This window comes from Neofelis nebulosa, chromosome 5 (assembly GCF_028018385.1).
Source record: "Neofelis nebulosa isolate mNeoNeb1 chromosome 5, mNeoNeb1.pri, whole genome shotgun sequence".
NCBI lineage: Eukaryota > Metazoa > Chordata > Mammalia > Carnivora > Felidae > Neofelis > Neofelis nebulosa.
The window spans coordinates 5,208,667-5,234,045 of record NC_080786.1 but is presented as its reverse complement, the minus strand read 5'-3'; the positions used below and the strand labels follow the sequence as shown (position 1 = coordinate 5,234,045).

General features: G+C 45.4%; 2 protein-coding genes across 25 annotated transcripts in view; one reads left to right on the top strand and one right to left on the bottom strand.

Annotated features, from left to right (window-relative positions):
* The window catches only part of LRRFIP2 (LRR binding FLII interacting protein 2), a 106,875-nt gene that overhangs the window by 79,593 nt on the left and 1,903 nt on the right, over positions 1–25,379 (top strand). For 11 of the 23 annotated variants that reach the window (XM_058729358.1, XM_058729359.1, XM_058729357.1 and 8 more), the window contains 7 exons: positions 8,497–8,589; positions 10,787–10,879; positions 16,390–16,491; positions 16,754–16,886; positions 18,686–18,735; positions 24,245–24,365; positions 25,215–25,294. In XM_058729358.1, the coding sequence (XP_058585341.1) occupies positions 8,497–8,589; positions 10,787–10,879; positions 16,390–16,491; positions 16,754–16,886; positions 18,686–18,735; positions 24,245–24,365; positions 25,215–25,294 (672 nt within the window). The remainder of the gene's footprint in view (positions 1–8,496; positions 8,590–10,786; positions 10,880–16,389; positions 16,492–16,753; positions 16,887–18,685; positions 18,736–24,244; positions 24,366–25,214; positions 25,295–25,379) is intronic. The other 12 variants (XM_058729364.1, XM_058729371.1, XM_058729373.1 and 9 more) reach the window with 3 other exon arrangements.
* Positions 24,611–25,379, bottom strand: part of MLH1 (mutL homolog 1) — a 48,541-nt gene continuing 47,772 nt past the window's right edge. The window contains exon 21 of one of the 2 annotated variants that reach the window (XR_009261599.1): positions 24,611–25,210. The gene's annotated coding sequence lies outside the window, so the exon portion shown is untranslated. The remainder of the gene's footprint in view (positions 25,211–25,379) is intronic. The other variant, XR_009261600.1, reaches the window with a different exon arrangement.

Genomic DNA, 25,379 nt, shown 5'->3' with positions numbered 1-25,379 from the left:
ATTTTCTGTCTCTTAATTGCGGCAGTTTCAGCGAATTCCTTAATTTCTTCCTGTTTAAACTGGCTGGAAACTCCACAAAGCTCTGGAGACTTTCCGGGAGGCAGTTCATTTTGTTCTTTTCTTTTATTTCTATCATTTTTTAAGAGAATCTCTTTTCTAAACGATTAGAGAGAAGTTTTTAATCAGTTATTTAAAAACAGCAGGATGGAGACTTGGGTCAGATGTCAACAGATGTTTTCTTTAGAGGTTTGTAAGCTATACTGTTAGAATGTACAGACGGAAAATGAAACCCACTGTCCAAGGTTCGTATTTGCCCTTTGACGCATGCAGAAAACAAATTGGGTTCTCTTCTAAAATGTTAATGTCAGTCCAAGCAGAGGACAAAAGGCTATTACTGCCAAAATGAGTTGTGACAACATTGCGAAAATAAAAAGCCCAGAAAACAATTTCGGAAATGTGCATTGGTTACAAACATCAGTCATCTGAAGGGAGGGAAGCTGTTAATATAACCTCGAAGGGACTGGCATTAATACTGTAAATTCTAATAGGGATTTTTTTTTTTCCTTGAGGATTGAAAATGTTCATTCCAGTCGGTTTTGGTCATGTTTAAAAAGTGTTCAGAAGTGTTTGCCAAGAGTTTGGGAGAAGGAAGGATGAATAGGCAGAACATTGAGGATTTTTAGGGCAGTGATACTGTTCTAATGGATACATTATCCATTTGTGGAAACCCATAGAATATACAATACCAAGAATGAACCTGCATGTAAACTGTGGGCTTTGGGTGTGGTGATATGTCACTGTGGGTTCAGCGACTGTAACGCTTGTACGTCTCTGGTGCAGGATGTTGATAGCAGGTAGGAGAGCCTCTTTGGGTCAGGGGGAGGGCTATGTGGGAACTCTGTGCTTTCCACTCAACTCCCAAGAACCCAGAAGTGCTCTAAACAGTCAAGTCTACTAAAAAAAAAGTTAGGATAAGAAAACTTGTATCTGCACAAGTGGAAAAGAGACTTCTGGGTATTGTCATATTGGATGACAGGGCTCATTGCAGACTATGATTTGGTGGCATAGCTGGTTTCCTCTGTGATTCTTCCTGTTTCTTAAGGACCAGTTTTGGAGATTATGAACCATCATATTTATGTAGAGCCCTTGGACTCCTTTTTTTGCTTTTCCATGCTTTTTTCGTATCTATTTCTGGCTCTTTGCTTCTAGGAGATTAGAGGACAATCTCACGCTAAAGTATTTAATGTTCAGTGCTAAATGCCCTTGAGCATTTTTAAAAAAAAAAAAACCTCCATGATTAACTTACTAAGCCACTTTCTTTTTCCCTTCTTTTTCTAAGATCTAGAGATGTCTTAGCATACATAGTGCTGTGGTTTTTAATTTTTATGTAGAAAAAAACTTGTGCTTTTCAAATCAAAAAAGTCTGTGAGCTTTTTAAATCCTCTGTGAATCTACTTCGGGTACCGTGATGCCAAAGACCTTGTCATAGCGTCTCTCTCTCTAGCGCACCTTCTCTCTGAGCTCTTCTCAGTAGAAATCGCCTCATGCGGGAGGCTCAGAGGTTCATGCTCGGAGACATACAGAGAGGTCAGGCGCTCAGGTATGTTTCATTGTAGCTCAGAAGGTAAGGGTGGAGAAGGACCATTCAATTAAAACAACAATGAAATTAATATAGTTTTTCAGATGTCGTCAGTGCTTGCTACTGGGAATATAACAACTGCATCTTAAATATTCTGTCTGTACCTACTTTGGGGAAGAATGCCTGATTAGGAATGTCTCAAGTATATTATTCTTTTCTTTTTATTTTTTAATTAATTAATTAAAAAAAATTTTTTTTAATGTTTATTTATTTTTGAGACAGAGAGAGACACAGCATGAGCAGGGAAGGGGCAGAGAGAGAGAGACAGGGAGACACAGAATGTGAAGCAGGCTCCAGGCTCTGAGCTGTCAGCACAGAGCCCGATGTGGGGCTCGAACTCACGAACCGTGAGATCATGACCTGAGCTGAAGTCGGACGCTTAACCGACTCAGCCACCCAGGCGCCCCAATTAATTTATTTTTTAATGTTGATTTATTTTTGAGAGACAGAGTGTGAGCGGGGAGGGGCAGAGAGAGAGAGAGACACACACAGAATCCAAAGCAGGCTCCAGGCTCTGAGCCATCAGCACAGAGCCTGATGCGGCAGTTGAACTCACGAACCATGAGATCATGACCTGAGCCCAAGTTGGACACTTAACCGACTGAACCACCCAGGTGCCCCATTATTCTTTTCTTAGTAGCTATTTATTTTAGTAGGGGATTCTTTTTTTTTTAAGCTTATCTGAGATTTTTAAAAAGTGTTTTATTACATATTTTAAAAATACAAAAAAAATAGACTATACTGAACCCTCCTAAAACCCATCACATACCCCCCAGCAACCATCAGTGTGTGGCCAATTTTACCCTGTCCACTTCCTTCATTCCTGTTCTTTGAGACAGGTCCTCAGTGTCTCATATTTTAATAAGAGTTTAGGTATGGCTCTCTAAGTGATATGGACTCCCTCTCTCTCTCTTTTTTTTTTTTTAAACTTTTTTTTAACGTTTATTCATTTTTGAGAGAGCGCAAGGAGGGGTGGGGTAGAGAGAGAGGGAGATACAGAATCCGGGATGGGGCAGAGAGAGAGAGGGAGATACAGAATCTGAAGTAGGCTCCAGTCTCTGAGCTGTCATCACAGAGCCCGACGTGGGGCTCCAACTCATGAACCGTGAGATCATGACCTGAGCTGAAGTCAGATGCTTAACTGACTGAGTCACCCAGGCGCCCCAGACTCCCTCTCTTTTTAAAACATAACCACAAGATAATTTCACATCTGAAAAATTCAGAATAATTCCTTCATACTACCGATCCAACCATTGTTAAAATCTTAACGGCCTCCAGTGACCTAAGTTGTTTTCTTTTTTACACTTCAACAACGATGACCACCAAGGATCCAGATAAGTTCCACACATTGGAATTAGTTGTCATGTCTTTTAAGTCTCTTTTTATTTATAGGTTTCCTTTCATCTCTGTCTCTCTCTCTTTTTTTTTTTTCCCCTCCCTTGCAATTTGTGTGTTGAAGAGATTGGATTGCTTGGCTTAACAGTTTCCAACAGCCTTAGGGATTTTGCTGTTTTATCCCTATGGTGTCTTTAATGTGTTCCCTTTTCCTCTGTGTTTCCTGTAAACAGGTAGTTAGGTTTAGAGGCTTAAACAAATACAGGTGTAGTGTTTTTGGCAAGTTCACTCCATAGGTTGTCTTCCTTCAGGAGGCCCTGATGTGTGGCTCTTTCTTTTTGTAATGCTGTCGCTGGGTGCTTCGGTCTGTTAGTTGACCAGGCGCTGTAAAATGGGACGTTCTAAGTCCATCATTACTGTTTTCTTTGACTATGTTAAAGTGGATTGGAGCTATAATTCACATACCATATGTTGTAGTTCATCTGTTTGAAGTGTACAATTCAGGGCCTTTGTACATTCACAGTTACGTGCAGCCATCCCCAGTTTCAGAGTCCTGTAGTCTTGTCGGAAAGAAACCCCGTGTCCTGTAGCTGTTACATCCCTGTCTCCCGCCCCCTCAGCCCTACGTAACCACTGGTCTGCCTTCTGTGTCTATAGAGTTCCTCTTTCTAGATTTGCATTTAGTCGAGTCATATAATATGTGGTCTTTTGAGACTGGCTTCTTTCACTTAGCTTAAATCTTTTTGAGGTTCACTCATGCTGTAGTAGGAGTTGCTACTTTCCCTGCTTTTTTATAGCCTAATATTATCCCATTGTGTGGGTATAGCACATTTCGTATGTCCATTTGGGTGTTGATGCCCATTCTCCCCCCTCCCCCTTGTGAATAATGCTGCTGTAAACATTTGTGTACGAGTTTTTGGGTAGACGTATGCTGTCCTTTCTGTTAAGTGTATACCTGGGAGTGGAATTGCTGGTCATGTGGCAACGCCATGTTCAACCATTTGAGGAATGCCAGAGTGGTTTCCAGAGTGGCTGCGCCATTTCACATTCCCAGCAGCAGGGCATGTGAGTTCTGAGCTCTCTATACCCTCACCAACATCTGTTATTGTCTGACTTTTTTTAGAGCCGTCCTAGCGGCTGTGGTTTTGATTTGCGTTTTCCTGATAACTAATGGTTTTGAGTATATTTTCATGTATTTATTGACTCTTTGTATATCTTTCTCAGAAAAATACATCTTTTGCCTATTTTTAACTTGGGTTGTCTGCTTATAATCGAGTTGTAAGAGTTTATATATTCCAGATACAAGTCCCTTATCAGATACAGCCTAAAGCATGTTTTAAAATATCATTATGAAGTCAAGAATTCAAACATTTGATGATTCGAATTCATTGTAGCTTTTATTCTTAGTCGATTTTCAAGTTGTTCAACCTTTAACTAATATGAGTGTCTCCAGGTTGATTTCCAGTAGCTTTGACTCATTGTAAGTCTCGCCGTCTTGGTAAATTTTCTGCTACCTAGCACGAGAAAGGGTTCCAGGTTCGTCTGGTCGTTTCTTGCTCCAGACCTGGAACCAGCTGTTTGTCCGGGGTGCTGGCTCTCGTAGGGGGGCAGTGTGCGTGCTAGAGAGCTCTTGCCACCGAGAGGATCATGGCTTATAAAGGCCTTTTTAGTGGATATATAGGAAATGTTTATGTGGGGTACGTTTTTCTTTGTAAAGTCAAAATACATTACGAATTTATGCTGGTAGTTCTAGTTCACGTTCAGGACTCAAGCATTTTTCCTTACCCTCCGTCTCACACGTGCATGTCTCCCGTTTTCTCACTGCCCGTTCTCAAAGTCACTGGGGATGATAGTAATTATGTTATATTCTGTTCCCATTGCTATGCCCGACAGTACTCAGAATAGCAATACCAATGTCACCACCAACGATATAATTACTGAAAATAGTTAAAAGTTTTTTGTGTTCTTCTGTTGGGTTGTTACTTTGCTGCTAGCCTATGTATAGCCCAAGCATTGGTTTTATTTTTTTTTAATTTTTTTTTTTTTTCAACGTTTTTTATTTATTTTTGGGACAGAGAGAGACAGAGCATGAACGGGGGAGGGGCAGAGAGAGAGGGAGACACAGAATCGGAAACAGGCTCCAGGCTCCGAGCCATCGGCCCAGAGCCTGACGCGGGGCTCGAACTCACGGACTGCGAGATCGTGACCTGGCTGAAGTCGGACGCTTAACCGACTGCGCCACCCAGGCGCCCCCCAAGCATTGGTTTTAAAAGTTACTCAAAATAGTTTCTCTCTCTGTGCTTATGCTGCTACCTGGATATATAGTTAGGTTCAGTGTATTTTATGTTCAGTATTTAGGAGTTGCTTTTAAAATTTTTATCTTTAAATAATTTTCGCTTTTAACTGGGGTAAAAAGTACAACGAAGTTTACCGCCTTAACAGTTTTAAATTGTTACAGTTCAGTGATATCAAGTACATTCACATTGTTGTGCAGTGAGAACTTTCTCATCTTGCAAAACTGAAACTCTGTTACACAACAGCTCCCGTCCGCGTGCCCTCCGCTCCTGGCAACGACCGACAGTTCTACCTGCTCTGTGGGTCTGGCTGCTCTGGGCGTCTCATAAGTGAGCTCATACAGGATTTGTCTTTTTGTGACTGGCTTGTTCCACTAGCGTAATGCCCTCAGGTTTCACCCATGTTAGCACGTGTCAGAATTCCCTTCCTGAATAATATTGTAGTGTATCTGTGTACCACATTTTGTTTATCCATTCATTTGCTGGTGGACACTTGGGTTGCTTCCATCAGGAATTGCTTTTTCAATTTAATTTTGTTGCAGTTACATAACATTTACATGTATCTGAAGTCAAATCAAAGAAAATATACTCCAAGAAATCAGTCTTCTATCTCTTCATTCCTGTTTCTTGAGGGAATTTTTCACCTAAATAGTTTATTCTTCCTTTTTTTTTTTTTTTTTGCTTAAGAAGATAGATCTCTTTTGCTATTCAAAAAATATATATACAAATGTGTATGTTTTTATTTCCCCCCCTTTCTTTCTTTCTTTTTTTTTTTTTATTTTTTTTTTTATTTTTTTTTATTTTTGGGACAGAGAGAGACAGAGCATGAACGGGGGAGGGGCAGAGAGAGAGGGAGACACAGAATCGGAAACAGGCTCCAGGCTCCGAGCCATCAGCCCAGAGCCATCAGCCCAGAGCCTGACGCGGGGCTCGAACTCACGGACCGCGAGATCGTGACCTGGCTGAAGTCGGACGCTTAACCGACTGCGCCACCCAGGCGCCCCTCCCCACCTTTCTTAGAAAATGGTAGCATACTGTAAATACCTTTCCATACCTTGATGACTGTGACCTTTATGATTGTGTATCTTCTTCACTCTTTTGTATTATTACATAGTTAATTCCGTTGTGTGTGTGTCCTGTAGTTTATTCCACCAGCTCCCTATTAATGGACATTTGAATTGTTGGCAGTCTTTTGCTGTTAAAGATAGTCCTGCAGAAATGGTGTACTACATAAGTCCTTTTGCATTTTTGCTGGCCTGTCTATGGGAGTCGTCAAAGTGGGTTTACTGGGTCTAAGGGTATGGTAATTCTGTCGGATCTGCCGGATTCCCTTTGTGGTAGTAGTGATGCCATTTCGGATTCCTGTCAAAATGTGCAAGAGGGCCTGTTCCCTTCCCCATAGAATTTTCTTGAATATGTTGTCAAGTTTTGGACGAGTGCTTCAGTGGGACATACAGTTTTAACTTCTTGTTCTCTTAGTATGATCATCTTTTTATATTCAGAGTGATTTCTGTTTTTTTCTGTGAACTGTCTGTATCTTTAGACTATTTTTCTATATAGTAGTGTTTTTTCTTCCTAAGCTTAGAGACTCTATATAGAGAGATAGTCATGTTTTGTCCCTGATGTAAGTTGTAATTTATTTTTTACAGCTTATCATTTGTATTTTTACTTTTCTTAGAGTGCCTTTTGCCATTCAAAAGTTTGTATGTAGTCTAACTTATTACCCATTTCCTATTCTTGCTTACAGATTTTTGGATTTTTTAGTACTGTTTTCCCTACTCTTTGGTTATAGGAATTCACTCATTTTTTTCTCTAGTAACTATATCCTTCCTTCCTTCTCTCTTTTTCCCTCTCTTCTTTCTGTGCACTTCCAATCCATTTGAAATTTGTCTCGGTGTATAGTCTGAGGTGTGGTTCCAATTTTCTTTTTCCATTTGGATATACGGTTTTTCCAGGGTCATGACATAAAAGTCTATCTTTTCTCATTGATTTGAGATGCTCTTCTTGTTTTGTTGTTTCATATATTTGACATGTAACTGGGTATATTTCTGGATTTTCTGTTCTGCTCTCTGTGCTCATAAGCCATTACAACATTGTTTTAATTATGTAGGTCTTATATCCAGTAAGGCTAGCTTCCTGTTTTTTCAGTGCTTTTTTTCCTGGCTGTTTTTTCTTACGTTTTTCTTACAAATTTTACGATCAGCTTCTCTTAACTCTGATGAGAAAAAAGCCTAATAGTATTTTTATTTGGACTGCATTAAATGTATAGATTTATTTGGGGGAGAACTGACATTTTTATGATACTGAGGTGTTTTTTTTTTTAATTTTTTATTACATTTATTTATTTTTGAGAGACAGAATGAGACAAGGTGAGAGCGGGGGAGGGGCAGAGAGAGAGGGAGACACGGAATCTGAAGCAGGCTCCAGGCTCCAAGCTGTCAGCACAGAGCCCGATTCAGGGTTCAAACCCACAAACCGTGAGAGCATGACCTGAGCTGAAGTCGGACGCCTAACCAACTGAGCCACCCAGGTGCCCTGATACTGAGTCTTTTTATCCAGGAAGATGGTATACCTTTCTGTTTGTTTAGTCCTACTTGTCTTTCAGGAATATATATTTCTTAGTGTTTGTTTATTTTGAGAGAGAGAGAGAGAGAGAGAGAGAGACTGAGAGAGGGGGAGAGGGAGAGGGAGAATCCCAAGCAGGCTCCATACTGTCGGTGCAGAGCCAGACGTGGGGCTTGATCCCATGAAACGTGAGATCATGACCTGAGCTGAAATCAATACTTAACTGACTGAACCACCCAGGCGCCCTCAGGAACATTGTATATAATTTTCCTTATATTGATTTTTGGGTATTTCCTATATGTTTACACATGTATTTTTAAAAATTTTATGTTGTGATCGTGTATTTATTGTATTTTCTCTCTAGATTATATTTATGAAGATTATTGAGTTTTATATATTAATTTTATGACCTGTTACTTTATTAAGTCATCTCATAGTTCTTAGTAATTTTGCCATTGATTAGTCTGGGTTTTCATCTCCTAGGAGATGAAAGATGTTAATTTTCTGAACCTTTCCATAGAATACGGCATTTTTCTAAGTTGCTGTGCCTGGGAAGTCCAGGTGTGTTTCTGGAGGTTATGCGTCGCCTGTTACTCTGGTGTAGATGGTCCAGTGTCTTGTGCGCCATTGTCTGTGCAAACCGTGTCGCTTGTGTCTTAACAGGAGTTGGAAAGGCAGAGACACATGTGCAGTGTGCTGCAGCATAAGATGGATGAGCTTAAAGAAGGCCTTCGGCAGAGAGATGAGCTCATCGAGGTAGGTGCGGGCCCTGTGGAAATACTTAACTTTGGAAACGAAGCACTGGGTGGGACGAGGGGGTGTGCGCTGGGAGGGAAGGGAGTTAAGATGCCACAGTTTCCTGGTCTCTTCCTCACCCTAAAGTTTCGCACACGTGATACGTCAAGTCAGGCTTAAAAAGTTGACGCCACCAGTCTTAGAAACGTTCCCACTCTTGCCAGCAGAAGCTTCTGTAATTGTCTTTTGTTCCTCAGCACATTCTTTCCTAAAGTTATCTTAGAAAGCGAGCAAAAGGAAAAAGCAGGAGCACCATCGTTCTTTGGCATGTGGTGGGTGCTGTGTGTCGAGACGGGAGCCTTGGGGAGTGAGGCGTTTGGTCTTTGCCGAGGCAGCCAGACGACAAGGCCGAGTCGCCGTGACGCCTTCCCGCAGAAGGGTGGAGCTCGGCAGCGCAGAGGCTGTGCTTGGGGAGGAGCCCGGGGTGGCAGCAGCGGGGTCCCCCAGGGGGGCTCCGAGAGTGCTCCTCATCCCTCCCCTGTGAGCATCCCTGTCGGATCTCTGTGAGCATCCCTGATTTCCTGTAAATGTGGTTTTCCCGCTCGAGGCTGTCGTGTTTTGTAAGCGTCTGGGCAGGGGTCCCGCCCGCCGGCTCGGTGTGGGTATCAGAGGTGTCTCGCGTGCGCCTGATGCCACGAGGGCGATTTCAGGAAGGCCAGCTCTCGAGGATCCCCGGGACGTGCCTCCTGTGCCACACCGGTGCTTGTCCACCTTCCTGTCGCTCAGCACCCGCCCTGCCCCCTCTGTTTCTTTTCCCCCATGGACCCGCCTCACCTAATCCCTCACCCTGTAAGTCAGTTAAGAAACCAATTCATAGAGGAAAAGAAATGCCTGCTTTTTTGGCTGTGTGTCACTTCTCTTCATCCTTGAGAAGAACTGAATGTAGCCTGCCGAAAGCAGGTGGAGTTTGTGAATCTAAACACGGACACAGATAACCCTTTGAAAATATCAGATGACATGTGAAGTTAGTTGTCCTAGTTTTTCCATTTATGGCATGGAGCATAATATCTCAATTTTGTATCCTGCTGGTGTTCAAAAATAATGGGAATTCCTCTCCTTTTTTGTCCTTTTGTGTTTTTTGTGTCAATATGCCAGCCACTTGTTATTTCTTCTTCTAATTAAGATGTATACTTTTCCCCGTTTTTGATTTGGAAAGAATAGTAAAACTGCTTTGGCAGCTGCCTCTCAAATTCAGTAGCTTAAGTCAGAATTGGTTAAGTGTTCTAGCTTTTAATTTGATGATTGTGCTTAAGAGGAATTGTAATGCTTGATTCCTGTAACTTGTCACTGTGGTTTCTCTAAAAGCCGGGGGTGCTGGATATACAAACTTTAAAAAAACCTTAGTTTTGGGAGTTTTTATGTTTAGAATTGACATCTCTCAGATGTGAATACCCATGTTTACGTATAACTGCCAAACCTTGAATGTGACAAAATAATGCTTTGAGGTCTTATGTGGTTAAGTAGATGAGAAATGTGTAAGTTGAGAAGGTAGGAGATGGTAATTTGCCAGTAACTTTTAAAAGCAAACCTGTTAAGTATAAAAGGATACACGTTGAGCCTCATTGCCTGAGGAGGACAGTTGTTTAGGATTCCCTAGACACTGCGTTCCAGTGTTTCTAAAAACCAACAGGACTGTTTATTCAATTCATGGTACTCTTGCTACCGTAGGTTCTGCTGACAAGTTCAGAATGATTCAGCTGAGATACGGCTCCCTTGTATTCTTCAGCTGTGCTTCAAAAAAGGACGTTTAAAACCACTGCTTGTTCTCGGTGATAAGGATCATTTGTCCATAAGCAAATCTGCGTCTCCCTCTCTAGAAACGTCAGTCGTTCCATGTTGGGGAGAGTCCGTTTCCAAAGGAGCACACGTGGGGCCGCATGCACACAGAGGCCCCGCCTGGCCTGCTGCCCCATAGCTGTGGTTGCAACAGCTACTCCCGGTTTCCTTGTGGCAAGCCAGGGGGAGTCGTGCTGCCGAGACACGGGATGTCATCTTGCCCTTTAGCAAGCAACTCTGGCTTTTCCTGTTGATCGCAGACTTTCTTTCTCCCTTTTTAAAGTTTCCTTACCAGCTTTATTTCTGTTCTGTTTGCCTCCCTCTGACCCCCTCCATTTTTCTTTCTGCTTTTTTATTACTTCTCTCCCCTCTTCCTCTGCAGGAGAATCAACGAATGCAGCAGAAAATAGACACCATGACAAAAGAGGTGTTTGACCTCCAGGAGACACTTCTTTGGAAAGATAAACACATTAGGGTACGAGATGACATTGGGCTTTGGTCTGAAGCTCATTGATGAGGAACAGGCCAATAGAATTTAACCTAGAGGTTCCTAAAAATCCGTCCTTTGGGTTATTTTTGAGCATTTATGCATGGAAATGTGAGTAAAAGCAGAAGAAGAACAAAACTTCCAGGGGGAAACCTGATCCCGTGCCTGGAAGGAACTCTTCTTTCTAGCTGACTGTGGGATTCTGAAACCTACAAGTAGGAACTTTCTAGGGAAGTTTATTTCCCCAGGATTCTTATCCAGAAGCAGCCACAGGCATTTAATTCAAACTCTGTGGGTAACTTGATATCCTTACATTGCAAGAATTTTGGATGAGAAGCGAGAGAACAGTGAGTGGGGGGTAGAAGACAAGTAATTAGTATCCCATAAATCCCTGGCGAATAAAATAGGGGGAGATTAACATCATCATCGTTACGGAAGTGGATAGGAATGTGAGATTGGCCAGGGCTGCCAAACTGTGACGTCATCTCTAATTATGACCCCATGACTCCCCAAAGCAGGGGCCCTGATGAGGAAAGTCCTCAGTGCTTTTTCCCTAAGGCCTTCAGGTAGATTCCAGGCACACAGGAAGCTGGAAAAATGCCCCCCAGTTCCTCCTGTGTCACCCCTTTGACACGTGCCCCGTCTCCTGGTGTGAACTCCGGGTCATGCGGCAGGGCTTCCACGCAGCCACAGCTACCAGAGCAGCGCTTTCCTCGTCAGGAAGGGGCTGTGGGGGACGCAGCAGACAGAGGAAGCCCCTGTCCCAAGACCGTGGTGAAAAAGCCTTTTCTGCTTGACAAGGTTTGGTGGCGTGGGGGGAAGTTGGCACAGACCCCCAAGAGCGCCTGTGTGGACCCGGGATGAGAAGCCCTCTGGGTCCATGTCCTTCATTGTTGGGAGGGCTCTCGGGTGCTTCTCATCCCTCCAGGGACCTATCCTCTTAGGAATGAACACATGGGAAACAAAATTACTTCTTAAGAGTTTGGTAGACCAAAAGTTTTAAAGAAATAAAGCTACCTTTTTAGAATTTCTAATATTTAAAAAATGGAGTTTCTAAAATTCCACCCCAAATTAGAAGAGCCTTCTGGAATATAAATTAACAACAGTTAAGAGTTTGGAAATTTTGATTGTCATCTGCTGATCTCATTGAAATTTTTACTTGGGGAATTTAAAATGAGATGTGAAAAATGTGTGGCACTAAGGAGTAGTTTGAAAGTTTGGTTGAAGTCTGGTCACAATCCAGAATGGTCTTCTTTTAGGACCTTCCATGATTTCCATTTTGTGTAATTATCTTAGTATTTAAACTGATTATTTTGGATCAGCCATAGGAAAACCCCAACCCACACAGTCCAATAAAATAGCTATTCAAAATAAAACAAAATTTTTTTTTCTACCAAAAAGATGTGCTGATAGTTGAGACACAAATTTTTTGACTTTTAAGTTTTCCTGGTATTACTGAATGACTAAGTGGCTATCTTCTTTCTGTGTGGTATATAATAATGTGTTCCTTTGGCTTTTTTTTTTTTTAAGTTACACTTAAAGAATTTCACATGCAATTGTGAGAAGTAATACAGAGAGATCCTGTATGCCCTTCATCCACTTTTCCCCTAAGGTCACGTCTTACAAAGTGCCACAGCCAGGATATTGACCTTGATGTAGGCAAAGCACAGAACATTCTCATCACCACGAAGGATCCCTCCAGTTGCCCTTTCATGGCCTTGTCCACCACCTCCCTTACTCCTTGCCGAGCCCTGGCGGCCGCCAATCTGTTCTCATTTCTGTGATTTGGCCACTATGAGCCCTATCACAGAAATGGAATCATACAGTATTTAACCCTTTGGGGTTATGTTTTTCACTCAGCACAGTTCCCTTGAGATTCACCCAAGTTGCAGGTATTAGTAGTTGGTCCCTCCTTTGACTTTTTTTGGAAAGTTTCTAAATTATGGTAAAGTACAAATAACGTACAGCTTACCACTGGAACCAGTTTTCGGCGTCGAGTTCGGTGGTCCTGAGTACGTCCACAGTGTTGTGCTACTGTCACCACGGTCCGTCTCCAGGGCTCCTTCGCCCTGCGCAACTGAAACTGTGCCCGTTAAGCGCCAACTCCCCACCCTCCTCCCCAGCCCCCGGCAGCCACCATTCCACGCTCCGTCTCTACGGACTTACTGCTCTAGGCACCTCACGTAATTATCAGACGGAATCAGACGGCCTTTGTCCTTCTGTGACTGCCTTATTTCACTTCCCATCGGGTCCTCAAGGCTTCTCTGTGGTGGGGCAGGTGTCAGAATGCCCTTCCTTTTTAAGACCGAATGAGAAATATTTCATTGTCCGGATGCACCACGTTTTGTTTATCCACTCGTCTGTTGGTGGACAGACCCGTGGTTGGCTTCCACCTTTTGGCTGTTGTGAATAATGCTGCTGTGAACATGAGTTTGCAAATACCTCTTTGTGACCCTGCTTTCATTTCTTCGGCTGTATACCCAGGAGTGGAATTGCTGCATAATATGGCGATGGTATGTTTAAGTTTTTTGGGGACCAGCCACACTGTATTCCACAGCCACTGCCCCATTTCACATTCCCATCAAGCACTGTGTAGGGGTTCCATTACCAACACCTGTTTTCCGTTTTTCCGATAGCCATCCTGATGCCCTCCCATGACTTACCCAAGATGCATTTTCAACACAGTCAGTGACTCCCTAATGCACCACTTGCCTCCAGCTTCATTTTCAAGATTTCAAGTTAGTAACTTAATAAAGGAACATGGCCATTATTTTCATGCTACAGTTTGGTTCTCTTTAGTTCTTCCTTCATTGACCCTTGTAGTCATGCACACAGCCCGAAAGCAGCTCTAAGTGCCAGGTGGCTACATGTAGAATAAATGCATCCAAAGGACTTTTTGATCTAGATAGCCCAGTGTGAGACTCACTCCCATTCTGACGGAAGATATTTCTGCCCCTGTGCAATTATATGGAGAGTTAACCTGTTGCCCAAAAGTGCAGCCTGTTATACGTATCTTCCAGACTTCTTGACACTAGCATTTGAGGTTAGGTCAGGGGTAAAGAATTCTTTAGATCTCCGCAAGCATGTACTTTTTACCCTAAGAAAAAAATCTGCTGTATGAGCTATTACTGAATGCAAACACAGGGTAGTGGTTTTATGGTCAGGTACTACAGAGGATTTCAGATCCGGCGTGAGTACATTTGTTCCAATTATAAGGTATTTTGGTAGTCTCCAAACTTTGTGGTGAAGTGGGAGAACTTATAGGATGTAGTTTATTTTCCCGTCCATAATTATGGGAAGATGAAGTTTAAAAAGTCCAAAAGTAAAGCTGTCCATTGCCAGAAGACGTAGAAAGAGGAGCGAATGGCATGTACCAGCATTTGCTAGAATGTCCAGTTTCAAATTGGTCTGTTCCTGAGAGACCGTGTATATTCAGTGCTGGTGTTTCTGTGGAGCATGCCGTGGCTGTGATCACTGACCCAGCTGTGTGTGGTGATGCACGCGTAACTGTGCACGCAGATACCAATAACCCACAGATTCTAACCCAGCGGAGGTCCGGGTGTCTGTCAACAGATGGGAAAGTATTGCTTGTGCTTTTTTGTCCTGATGTGACACTTGTCGTTAATGGAATGGCATGGGAGTATTAGCGTGAAGGGTCAGGGTAAATGCCTCATGATGCTAGAAACTCAAAGTATCAACTTATAGGCAGACTTAAGACACACCATATGGTGTGAATGTAAATTGTTGAAAAGAAATGAGATCTTGACGTTGCAGTTTGGGTGAGCAAGGAGTAGGACTTGCCCTTACACACTGCTTTTCCAGCAACATTGAGACGACAGTAAGGAAACGTAATTGTGGCTTTTTTACGGCTGTGATATAGAAAAAGTATGCAAAGGCTTTGGAACTGAAAAGAACTGGCGTTGGCACTTACTGGGACTTTGGGCAAGAAAAGCATAACCTCTCTGGGCCTCAATTTTCTCATCTGTGAAATGGGGATAACCCAAGTACATGATATATAAGGGAGAGATTATATATGTAAACATATTAGGGCGGATTTTATGTCTTTGTAGCAGCGCCTGCTGTATAGTTGGAGCTGCACAGAGGTCATTGCTAGCATCCCTTATTTACTGACTGCCAGTTTGGGTGCACAGTAGGATTTGTAAGGATTTCGAACATCGCCCACCTGTTCCCCAGTCAGTAATGAAGCAGTTGGCTCATTTCTAGCCCACTAAACCGAGAGAGCAGAGTTACCTGTTGTAGTTTAATTTCTTGGATTAATGGGGTTGTGGGTAGAAAATATTAAATATACGAACACGTGTAGAGAGAGGCTTTTTAAAAATTGTCACCCATCAGCTGTCCGCATAGACTGCTTGCCTGGGGTACGTTTTGAAGTCTGGGTTATTTCATTACCTGGGGCAGGTTTGGTTTGTCACCTGCTTCTCCCGCTTGCATGCCCGCTTCTCCCACCGCCACCCTCGGCTCCTCAGCTCCGACGGTTGTGAGGTCCAGGCAGTGGTGGGGGACTCCAGGTGCAAACGGCGGGTGGGGGGCGGCTTTTCCGGAGCTTTCCCCGGGGCTCTGGTGCTGCAGCAGTGCCCACACCGTGTACCTGGGGCGGGGCTGCTGTTGTCCCTTCTGCTTTTCAGATGGGGAGTCTGAGACATAGGTAAGTCGGGACCTGCCACCACTCAAAAGCCTGATCCCCAAACCCTTATTCTGCTGCGCTCCGTACGCGGGCTCCTTTGGTTTTGTCAGTATTTTAGTTTCGGTTTTCACATTCAGAAAGGTGCATCAGAAAACCAGATGATTCTTAATTGTATTTAAGTAAATTAACGAAAAACAGGTCCTTGGGGATCCCTTTGGAGGTTAGCTATTTTGAATTAGATGGTATTTGAGGAATATTTTGCCACACTGCTTAGAGAACAATCACTACGGCCAGTATTGAATTAAAATACCTTGTGCATACTGGTGTTTTTTTCTTCCAGGGCCATTGAAATTTTCTGACTTAAAAAAAAGTTTAAATTAAATTAATTTTTTGAATTAAACTTCACTATGTTCTTGAATGAAGTATTTTAGTTAAACGTGAGATGTATTTGTTTGTATTGGTCACCAGATGAAAATGTAGTAAGGAGATCAGTAAGGAAAACTTCATTTTAATATTATTGCTGTCTTCATCTTCCTTTTCCTGTTTTTTTTTTTTTTTTCCTTTTCATCGACTGGGAAAGAAAGATCAGCTCTCCTGCCTGATGGGATAAGCATGCTTTGGCGAATTTATGCACGATTAACCAGTTTCTGTTAAAACTCTCCTGTGGAGACGTGTGTCCCCAAGACTTTGTATTTCCTCCCGTGTCTACCTAACTGCCGGTTTCCAAGCTTTTACTGCTCCCTTGTCTTTTATGCCCTTGTCTGTGTTTATTTGAATTAGGTGCTCTCTGCTCCCTCTTTCACTTGCTCTTTTTCTGTGCCATTCTTTCCCTTGCTACCCTGTCTAAAACCAGGCCCTAGAGAAACAGAGAGAATACATTGCCTGCCTTAGGAATGAGCGAGATGCGCTCAGAGAGCAGCTGGCTGACCCGAAGGAGACGGTGAAGACAGGAGAGGTACGTTAGCTTTGGCCCGGAGTTAAGTCCCTCGCTGCTTTGTTCTTCCCTCTCATCTGGTTATCTTTCCTAGCCCAAACACAAACCAGTGCTCATTCTTCAGTGCACGGTAGACAGGAGTAAGCCACTTCTTCCGCAGAGCTCTGCTCCATGTAACTAGTTCTCACCAGGTGTTACCCGTGGCACACGTTCTGTCTGTCACAGGACGTACCGCCTCTGCGTGAGCCGTGTTTTGTGACGGTGGGTTTTGCCTTCTCCACAGAAGCATGGCTTAGTTATAATCCCTGATGGCACCCCCAATGGTGACGTCCATCATGAACCGGTGGTTGGAGCCATCACTGTGGTGTCCCAGGAGGCTGCTCAGGTCTTGGAGTCTGCAGGAGAAGGTCCGCTAGGTAAGGCACCGGCCGCTGCTGTGTCGACAGGTATTTAATGTCGTCCTCGTAAGACTTCTGGCTTATTCATGTCCCATCTTGGAAAACAAAAACGACACAAGGGCCGTCTGAGGTGTATCTAAATCCTTAACAGGAAGAAATCTGGGCACGTTGTCTCCAGGCATCCTTGACCTTGGGAAACCAGCATCTGGGTCATTGTAAGGCCCCTGGGGAGAGGCACTGTTGGTGTATACACATTGCTTTCTCACCTAAATACAAATCTTCCTGGAGGAGATAATCCAGCACAGGCACCCCAGGGAACCAGGGGGGCTGGTAGGGGGCTCCCAAGTATGTTTTAAGTTTCTTCTTCTTAGAGAATTGGGTTTTCTGCTCTGCTCCTTATCCTGCGGTTCTGCAGCTCTTTGCCACCGCAGATGACCAAGAAGACAGGTCTTACAGGAGTGTTCTTTCTACAGCAGGGCCTCTGAGCCTCTTGACATCTAAGCCTCTTAAATTTAAGCCCTCGAGACTTTCATAACACCTCTCCCGGGAAACCACACGGGTGTGCATCCATTGGCTCCACTAAGATCCTGCTCTAGAGGAAGGAAAATGGCAGAAACTCTATCAGCTCACTTTTTTGTTTAAAAAAATCTTTTTTTTTTTCGTTTTCATAGATATTGTAGGTTTCCCAGAGGGGTGGAACATTTTTAGAGTTAGTAAGCACATTCTCTAATGCACAGAATTGCAGAAACAGAGCACTTTGATACAGCAGATGCGGGCGAGGCAGTGGGAGCCGCTCTAGAGAATGCGTTGAATGTGTGGCTGGGGGCAGCTCAGGGTGTCCTCTGTTGATCTGAAAGGTGCTGAGGAAACCAGCACTTACATTTAGCCGTGACCCTGGTTGGTTGTGGGAGGTGCTGGCTTGATGTCAGCTGCTGCTTTTACTCATCTGTGGTCCTCCCTCAGTCCAAGATCCAGTTGTTTTCTTTTTTAATTGTTTTTTAAATGTTTTTGAGGGAAAGACAGAGCATGAACAGTGTGTGGGGGGGGCAGAGAGAGAGAGGGAGACCCAGAATCCAAAGCAGGCTCCAGGCTCCGAGCTGTCAGCACAGAGTCTGACGCGGGGCTTGGGCTTGACCTCACGAGCCTCGAGATCGTGACCTGAGCCGAAGCTGGACACTTAATCACCAGAGCCACCCAGGCGCCCAGGATCCAGTTTTGATGCATGCCGGGGAAGCAGCCGTCTTCCCCTCGGGCCGGGAGCGAGCCCCGGGGATCCAGCTGCCGTGCCTCGGATTAGCCCTTGACTGCCTTCGGCTCAGGGTTGGTCCCCGTGTGCCCCCACTGGCCCGCGTGGGCCTTTGGCTTCTTCGGCACTGAGTTCCTGCTTCCCCTGTCCAGCCTCCCCGCCCAGACCCCCTCTCCCCCACATCGTGTTTGCTCCTGTGAGGCTTCATCAAGCCTGCGAGAACACCCCGGCAGCTCGAGTCGTCTGCCTACGGTGAAAGCTTGCACATTTTGAAACAAGGAAGTGATCTTTGTACTTTGGTTTGTCTTTAAATGGAAAATCACTGCCCTTGGGAGCAAATGCTGTATTTAGTGCCTTGATACCTATCAGCTATGTGGAAATATGCGTTGAATATTTAAGTACTTTTCCTTAATACCATTAACTGAAGCATTTCCTTCAAAGCTCTTCAATAGAAAGCTGTGAGCTGTTTATCAGATAATGTTTGTTGTTTTTGAATTTCAAGAATTATTTTTAATTGTTCCAGTACTGTATCATTACAAATTTGGTTTACAGCCTTTTCCAATTTTTTTAGACGTCAGGCTACGAAAACTTGCTGGAGAAAAGGAAGAGCTGCTATCACAGGTAAAGGCATTCTTCTCATTGGAAGGTAATGTTGGTCGTAATGGACTAAATCACAGGGTAAAACGTTAGCGGATTAAAATGTACACAAGAAAGAAGGGTGCTTACTTCAAACATCAGTACGCAAGCAACATTTGAAGGGTAAAAAGGTGATGCCCAATTTGTCTCTTTGTTGTTTCCTGTGCTTTTAAAAAAATTTACAGGACATGGAGTCGAAGGAGGTAAATAGTTTCACAGAGCTTGTAGTGAAGACAGGAGCTCCCTGCCCTGCCTCCCCACCCTCACCCCTGACCGTGCCCACCTGGTCTGGCAGAGTCTTTCGATGCGTACTGCTCTTTTGCATCTCCGTTCCACACGCTCAGTTGCTTCTGGGCATTCTCTGTTGGCCTCCCTCTGTAGAAGCTCCCATCTGGCCTTCTGTCCTGTGCCCCCATCCTCCTCCGGAAGGAACAGCACGCCCGGCCCACGCGTTTTATCAGGACTTGCGAGCGCCACTCGCCGTTGGAGCCCGGCCACATTCCAGGGGTGCCTTCCCTGTCCTTCGAGGCTCCGGCTCCCCCAGAGTTCATAGCATGCCTTTGCTTTTCCTTTGCTTGGTTTCCTGTGTATTTATGACCAATTTGGCTACAGAGTCTGCAACGGTAGTGAAATCTGCTGTTAGCGTTTTCAGGTCCACCATGTATTCTCTCAATTCCACTTCTTTTTTTTTGTTTTTTTAATGTTTACTTATTTTTGAGAGAGAGAGACAGAGCATGAATGGGGGAGGGTCAGAGAGAGGGAGACACAGAATCCGAAGCAGGTTCCAGGCTCCGAGCCGTCAGCACAGAGCCCGACGTGGGGCTCGAACTCACGGACCACGAGATCGTGACCTGAGGCGAAGTCAGACACTTAACTGACTGAGCCACCCAGGCGCCCCTCAGTTCCACTCCTTGATTCTTGGAGCACGACCTGTGCCCCTGGGAACTTAATGGCCTGCTCCCTCCGTGCAGAGCCGGACTGCCCTTCGTTGCCACCTAGGCTTTCCTCTGCTGTGGCTCAGGTTGGATCCCCTTTTGCAAGGCCTTAGGACTTCCTCCTTTTTTATTCATTCTCTTTTTGGTCTGTCCCCCGGTAACTTCCTGAGAAAGGTGTATATGGGCTGTAAATTTTTCTTAACTTTGGAGGCCTGATGTTTTCATTTTACTCTCTCACTTGATTAACAGTTTAGGTATAGAATTCTTCATGACAGTCATTTTCCTTCTTTTTTTTTTTAAGAAGTTGCTTCATTGTTCTCTGGCTTCCGGTATGGCTGTTAAAGATTTCGGGGGCATTCTGATTTTTCATCTTCTGTATGTGACTCCTGTAGAACCCTCTCTGGCTGTTTATACCACACTTTTCCCTTAGTGTTTGGAAGTTTCACAGTGACGTGGTTTGGAGTTGTCATGCGTGGTATGGGCCCCTGTCAGTTCTAGGAATTCCTGTCCTTCGATCCTGGGGAAATTTCTTGACTGATCTGCTCCCTTCCCATCTTCTCCTAGAACGACTGACTCCTGTTCAGTCTTTTCAAATGTTTAAAGAGAGCGCACTGTTTAACAGGCATTTGGCATATTTCAGTGAACACAGCAGTTAAAGAATTCCTGCACGAGTAGCCCTTACATTCTTGTGGAAGAAGAGCAGACAGTAAACAGCACACATAACGAGCATGTCGGTTACACAGTATGTCAGAGGTTTGTGTGAACACGCCTACCGCGTGGGTGTCTGCAGCCACATTGAGTGGCACAGGTGCCGGCATGGGTGGGTGGAGTTGGATTTTACCAGGGAGTGTAACTGGGCAGAGGAGGTGAGGGCGGAAAACCATGGCCCCAGAAATTAGGTGGGTAATGACGCTAATGGGTAATCCGGGAAGATGTCAGGACCCAGTGGAAAGAAGATGGGAGGTGCTGGTGGGATTGAAGGCTTTGGGGATTCTGGGTCCTGAGAGAGGGAGCTGGAAAGATCAGGAACAGAGATTAGAAAGAAGAGAATGGGACTGACTTATGCAGGGACTACCCTCATCTAGTGGGAGATCTAGTATGTGCCCGTGAGAGAGTGGTGAGGGCAAGAAGGGATAGATGGCAGGATCCTTGGAGAGGAGCTGTTCTAGAAACTGACATCAGTTGTAGAGCACTCCTCTACTTACATGTATCTTGAAATTGCCAAGGCTATTCTCGAGGGAGTAAGTTCAGGAGCTAAATGGTGAAGCAGGAGTGGGGCACTGGCAGTGAGGAGGGGTGGCAGGTGTGTGGAATTGGAGGGGAAGAGGTCAGAAAGGAGGAGTTTTGGGGAGCACCGAGGGAGAATAGTTGGGGCACAGCACAGAAAGCAGGTCATGTGTTCTGTTCTCAGGCTCAGTGGTAGGAGGACCGTGGAAGCAATCTCCAGAAGGCCAGAGGGCTGCAGAGGGAGCTTCTCAGGGGAGAGCGTTTTTCTGCTAGCGCACTAGGTGAGGAGACAGCTCCGAGAAGAGACTGAGGATGAGGGGGAAATGGTAACCCAGAGTTCCAGGCTTTGGGAAGGGTGAGGAGCAGTTGTACAGAGCCCTTTAGGAAAGAGCATAGAAGGAGGATGACTGTTCTTGAGATGGACGTGATGATGATGGGGAGAACGAAAGACTAGTCCTGGTTCACTCAAGGCAGACGGTGATGGCGACCGTCTGTGTTGAAAGGGTGGAAGTGTCTGGGAAGCATGGCTTTCCTCCCAGTGCAGAGCTCGCCCTTTCCCCATTGGGGGAGTGGCGTACTTGGTCCTCGAAGATTCCCCTGGCCACTATTGATGGGGTCACAGCGAGGGAAGCCTTCTCTTCCACCTGGACCCCTGATCATCGTGTTCACCCTTGACCCTTGATGTTGAATGGTGAAGGAGGCCCAGGGAGACTCACATCTTGGTCCCAGAGGCAGCTCCCCATCGTAGTTCTGAGCTGTGGTGCTCCCCAGACCTCTGCTGATAAGAGTAATAGGCATTTGGGGAAACATGGCTCTGATTTCTGGGGGAGGGGGCAATAGACCCCTGGGACCAGTGTTTTAACCTTTTTTGTTTCTCTGGTTTCCCCATCCCTTTTGATCTCTTTCGCTTTTTTTTTTTTTTTTAAGTTTATTTACTTAATTTGAGAGAGCGCAAGAGAGCAAGTGCATAAGTGGGGGAGGGGCAGAGAGTGAGGGAAAGAGAGAGAGACCCAAGTAGTCTCCACACTGTCAGCGAGGAGCACAACAGAGGGCTCGAACCCACAAACCATGAGATCATGACCTGAGCTGAAATCGAGTCGGATGCTTAACTGACTGAGCTACCCAGGCACCCCTCTTTTGCTCTACTTTTTAAAAAACGTTCTTAACTTTCTCTTTGAATGCTTCTGTTGGGTTTCGGTTTCTGCATTCATTTCCAGGATGCAGTTATTTTCACTTATCCTGATAGCTCATTGCTTTGTTTTCTGATTTCTTCTGTCTGCATAGTTTATTTCCAAACAGATGCTTTTTTATGTGTATCATTCGGCCTTACGTTTCAGGGAGAGCTAAAATGCCAGTGGGAAGCTTTAAGTGTAGGTCAGTGTCTTGGTGAAGTTGATGTGGCAGGGTGTTTCGTTCGGGTATGTCGGTCTTGACTTTAGACTAGGCAGATGGTCTTCTAGGGAGACGTGCCCGGATCCCCCGTGCGCGGGTACCAGCCTCTCCATCAGCATTCTGGGAACTGAGGCTGCACCGGAGGCCTGAGCATGAAGTACGTGTCCATTCGCCTCATCTCCTTGTTCCCCATGTGCAGGGCTCCTGTCTCTACCGGGCCTTGTCTTTTTCCAACCCAGAGTTCCTTTTTGTTGTATTTTTTAGTTTCTTCACTTTGCCAATTTAAAGCAGCCTACAGCTTTACGAAGGTATAACTGGTACGGAATGAGCGGCCTGTGCGTAAAGGGTAAAAAGAAATGTAGCTGCCGTATTCATTTCCGCGGCTGCCATAACAAAGTACCACGAACTGGCTGGCTCAGAGCAACAGAAATTTCTTGTCTACGCAGTTTTGGAGATTAGAAAATGCCCCAGGTGAGGCAGCAGTAGCCGGGTTGGTTCCTTCTGAGGCTTCTGAAGGGCAATCTGTTCCACACTTCTCTTCTGGCTCCTGGTGGTTTGTCGGCAGACTTTGGCATTCCGTGGCCTGTACACAGCCTTCTGTGTGTCTTCACAGCGTCTTCCCTCTGTCTGTCTCTCTTCTTATGGCATTCTTTTTGTAAGGACACCAGTCGTACTGGATTGTGGGCCCACTCTATTCCGGCATGACCTCATCTCAACTTAACTAAATGCATCTTCAGGGACTCCCACTTCCAAGGAAGTTCACATTCTGAGGTACCAGGAGTTAGAACTTCGTATGAATTTTGCAAGGACACTACTCAACCCTTAACGATACGGGTGGCACCACGACCACAGTCAATATGGTGGAAATATTCGTAACGCTCAAGTTTCTGTGTCCCTTGGTGAACCTTCCTTCCTGAGCCTCCCTCTCCCCAACTCTCCAGGCAACCACTGGTCTGCTGTCTGTCACTGGGGATTAGTCTGCATTTTCTGGAGTTTTATATAATTAGAATTCTACACTATGTACTCACTCTTCTTTTGTCTGGCGTCTTCCACACAGCACACTCCGCTCTCCCTCCTTGCTGGGTAGTAATTCCACTGTCTAGATGTGCCACAGTTAGTTTATCCTCCTGTCACCTTTGGGTTATTTCCAGTGTGGACCTATTACGAATAAGTGACTGTAAACATCCTTTGTTTTGGGCACAGTAAGGTAGATTAACTATGTAGCCAACTCAAAAACAGATTTGCAGTTATTTTTGCACACTAATATATTTAAGCCAATATTTGAGTTTTAATGTTAATATGGAATACCTAATTTAATATATTAATTAAATGTACTTCTCAATTTTAATATTTAATATGAATTTAAGTTTTAATATTTCAGTTTCCTGAATACTCAACGTAGAATATGTAACCTAATTCTAAGACAAAGCAAAAGCATCTAACTCCCTTTGGAATTTTATTAAAAATGGAATTTTAGGGGTGCCTGGGTGGCTCAGTTGGTTGGGCGCCCAACTCTTGATTTCAGCTCCGGTCATGATCTCCTGGTCTGTGAGATCAAGCCCCGCATTGGGCGTAGCACAGAGCACCGAAGCCGCCTGGGGTTCTCTCTGGCCCTCCCCTGCTCGTGCGTGCACTCGCTCGCTCTCGCTCTCTCTCAAGATAAATAAAAGAGTTAAAAACAAAAAAGCAATTTGATGAAAGTAGTGAAGAACACTGAAAAGACCTGTTGCAGCTGCCTACACACGATGGGGCTGCTGCGATCGGCACACCCCCGGTCCTGGGGCTGGCCCCTCCTGACGCTGCTTTACAGCCTGGCGCCAGCGCCTCTGGCAGTGTGGCCCCCGCGGTGGGCGCTCCGGTTCTGGGTGCACGACCCGTGTGGCCGGTGAGGGCCCGCCGTGTCCTTCGGGTCTTGGGACGGACCGCTCTTTCCGCCGCAGATCCGGAGGCTGCAGCTGCAGCTGGAGGAAGAGCGGCAGAGGTGCTCCCGCAGCGAAAGCACGGCGGCCGACCTGGCGGGGCTGCACAACGGTTCGGACCTGCAGTTCATCGACATGCAGAGTAGGTCCCGGGGCCGGGCCGGCGCCACGGGCAGGGAGGCTGTGTTCTAGGCGGGGGGTTGCGAGCCGGCCGCCGGCCCGGGGGTTACAAAGATCGCTCGGTCCTCGGCGAGTGATTTTTGTTAAGTTTGGTTTGCTGGAGGGAATTTCTAAACTTCTCGTTTTAAATGATGTGCTGCTTAGGTCAGAAGTACAAGTAATGATTTAGAAGTCGACCCATCACATTACCCACGTTATTGGAAAGCATTTCTTTCAGCAAATGTTTATTAAGCACACGCACAGAGCCCTCGGCAAGACGCAGATAGACCGAGGGAGGCGGAGCCAGGGCCCGCGTTCAGAGGCATGATCAGTGTTAGAAAAGACAGTGCAGATCAAAGCGACAGGGAAGAAGTCACAGTTGCCTAAGGAGAGTCATGACGGAGGTTGCTGGGGACTTCAGTCAGCGGTGGGAGAGCGGGACACCCGAGGTGTGGCAGCAGGAGGGAACCCGGGAGGCGGGAAGGTACAGGAAACTGGAGGCTCCCGGACGGGGGGCAGCGGGGTCAAGGTTGGCAGGGCCACTGAGGCACCGACAGGGCTCCTTGCTCCACGTTCAGCCTACGCACACCGTGGGGCGAAGGGTACATTTTCTTCTCCCCGGTCCAAGGGAGGCTTGGATCGGTGCCGGAGCTTCTCGCAGGAGACTCGTTCTAGGGCCCGGGCCGCTGGAGACGCTGTGGCTGCCCTGCGGGCATTCGTTTCTGTCTTGGAGACCGCATCGTCCTCTCCCGGGCTGCAGCGGGTGTCAGCGCCTCATGGGTCACACCTTCACTCCCTCCGGGAGAGGATTCATTCTCTTCTTCTGTTCTAGGAGATGCCAATAGACAAATTAGTGAATACAAATTTAAGCTTTCAAAAGCAGAACAGGATATAACCACGTTGGAACAAAACGTAAGTACCTTCTCAGTATGGTGGCGAGAGATTTAAAGTCCCTTTGCAGCATCTAAGTGGCCAACTCCAGGAGTACCTAGGTTTC